The sequence below is a fragment of the Sinocyclocheilus grahami genome, unplaced genomic scaffold (assembly GCF_001515645.1).
Source record: "Sinocyclocheilus grahami isolate Dianchi unplaced genomic scaffold, SAMN03320097.WGS_v1.1 scaffold959.1, whole genome shotgun sequence".
NCBI lineage: Eukaryota > Metazoa > Chordata > Actinopteri > Cypriniformes > Cyprinidae > Sinocyclocheilus > Sinocyclocheilus grahami.
This window is the reverse complement of record NW_015506138.1, coordinates 393,201-395,557: the sequence shown is the minus strand read 5'-3', so window position 1 is coordinate 395,557 and position 2,357 is coordinate 393,201. Positions and strand designations below refer to the sequence as shown.

The following is a 2,357-nucleotide window of genomic DNA, read 5'->3' as shown; positions in this document are numbered from 1 at the left end:
AGTGTCTGTGAGTGAGTGAGTGAGTGAGTGAGTGAGTGTGAGTGTGTGTGTGTGTGTGTGTGTGTGTGTATCCTGCATCCATACCGACACAAGTCCTGCCGTCAGGAGCGAGACGCAGTCCTGGAGACGGACACTGACACCTGACCTCACCTTTCATCACCGCACAGCCATACTGACAGTTAGCCATCGCACATGTACGAGCGTCTACACACACACACAGAGAGAGAGAGACACACTCACAGACACACACACACACACACACACAGAGAGAGAGAGACACACTCACACACACACACACACACACACAGAGAGAGAGAGACACACTCACACACACACACACACACACACAGAGAGAGAGAGACACACTCACACACACACACACACACACACAGAGAGAGAGAGACACACACACACACACAGTGAGAGATTGATACATTCCCATCACGATGTAAACAGCATTCTCAGAACACCCTCGTGATGTTATTTGTACTTAAACATTCTAAGAAACATTTTTAGTAATCTTTAAATAACGTTCTAATTACAACACATAAAAAATTGGACAGTTTAACATTCTTAATAAACCTTACGATATGTTTTGGGTAAAAATACAATTAGTAGAACGTTTAAGGAACATATTTGTAACCTTTAAATAACATTATCATCATGACAAGAAAACTGGACCGTTCAACGTTTTAGAAACATTTTCAAAACAATGTTCCCATAATGTTTTCATAACCTAAATGTATAACCACCTTGGAAAATTAAATATTCATTAAATCTGCTGCAATCAGATCAATCACAATGATCAACAACAGAGGTTTTGATTTGAGTTTATGAAGCATTTAGAGCTTTAAATACACATTCGGATACAATCTGGTACAACAAACTGAACATATTTACAAAGAAACATTTCATGAGTGCAGTAAGGGATAGAAAGAACTGAACACTAATTATGACTGAATGATGTATAAAAATATAAAGACATTAATGTGCGTCGAACTAAATATTGTTGTGAGTGAATCTCACATAATCCAGCTCACATTTCACCTCAAATATTAATTTCTTCAAACAATCTTTTGGAACATTCCTTAAAATTAAAGAATTTGTGTGTTATTTTGTTGCATTATTTTAATGACAATTAAGAACTAAATATGAATATAATGAATGCAAAATTAAATTTCACGTTTTTTATCTTTTGACTTCTAAGTGCCTAAGAAAACATTTCTGGAGTCTGCATCTGAAATGGTATTTAGATGTATTTACACAGTTTAAAGTATCTCAGAGGGGACATGGATGTATTTAACATGCAGTTACAGATGCATAAACAATGTTTTGTTTAAAACATAAAACGTTGAATACCGATATCTGAAATTATTTAAAACATGAAAATATAGTTGAAATGTGAAATTAAAACCACCAAGTCAGCGGATTCATTCAGGAACGAAGCATTTGACTGTGTTAATAAGAGAGTCACTGAATCATTCATTCAACCGATTCATTCAAAAAGCTGATTCATTTAATAAGGAAACACCGTCCTGTGTTGCTCAGAGATGCAAAACTGTGCTGTGATCTTTGTTTGGAACTATATCCGTTAACGAAATTGAGCAAAAACAGGCAATATTGTGTGCTAACTTTAAACTTGTTATATATAAAAAAATATTAAATATTAAATTTGTTATCATGCTGAAATCTGGAGAGAACAAAAAATGGCACTCTTCACGTGTTATAGATTAAAAGATATAAATATAAAAGACGTACAGAGGCTTTTTTACCTCTCTGCACTCTCTCTCTCTGTGTTTTTGTGGTATGCTTGATAATGTCAGATCGCACATTCTTAAAAAAAATACTTAGCATGTTATCACAGATGATATACAGTATACCACATTTATATAAATGTGATCAATGCATGTTGAGTGTGTAAAATAGGGCACACATTTTAGTTTGCTGGAAGTAACTGGAAATACTCACTGCGACACGTGCCGTCAGCCATCATCATGTAGCCATTGAGACAGTAGCATTTATAACTGCCCGGTGTGTTCATACACCTGTACTTACACGGCCTGAACGCACACTCGTTCACATCTGCACACAAACACACAGTCATTACTGCTGCAGTCATTAACACACAGACAGACACAAACACACAAACACACACACACACACACAGAAAGACAGACACACACAAACACACACACACACAGACTGACAGACATGCAGACAGACAGACATAAACTAACAAACAGGCACATAAACACACAGACAGACAGACAGACAGACAGACAGACAGACAGACACACACACACACACACACACTCTCACACACACACACACACACACACACACACACACACACACAC

General features: G+C 36.8%; 1 protein-coding gene across 1 annotated transcript in view; it reads right to left on the bottom strand.

Moving 5' to 3' along the window:
- LOC107564762 (nephronectin-like) overlaps positions 1 to 2,357 on the bottom strand; it is a 10,508-nt gene that overhangs the window by 4,890 nt on the left and 3,261 nt on the right. The window contains exons 2-3 of the mRNA XM_016249914.1: positions 1,969 to 2,082; positions 85 to 204 (exon numbers count right to left, since the gene is read on the bottom strand). Of these exons, the coding sequence (XP_016105400.1) occupies positions 85 to 204; positions 1,969 to 2,041 (193 nt within the window). The 5' untranslated portion in view covers positions 2,042 to 2,082. The remainder of the gene's footprint in view (positions 1 to 84; positions 205 to 1,968; positions 2,083 to 2,357) is intronic.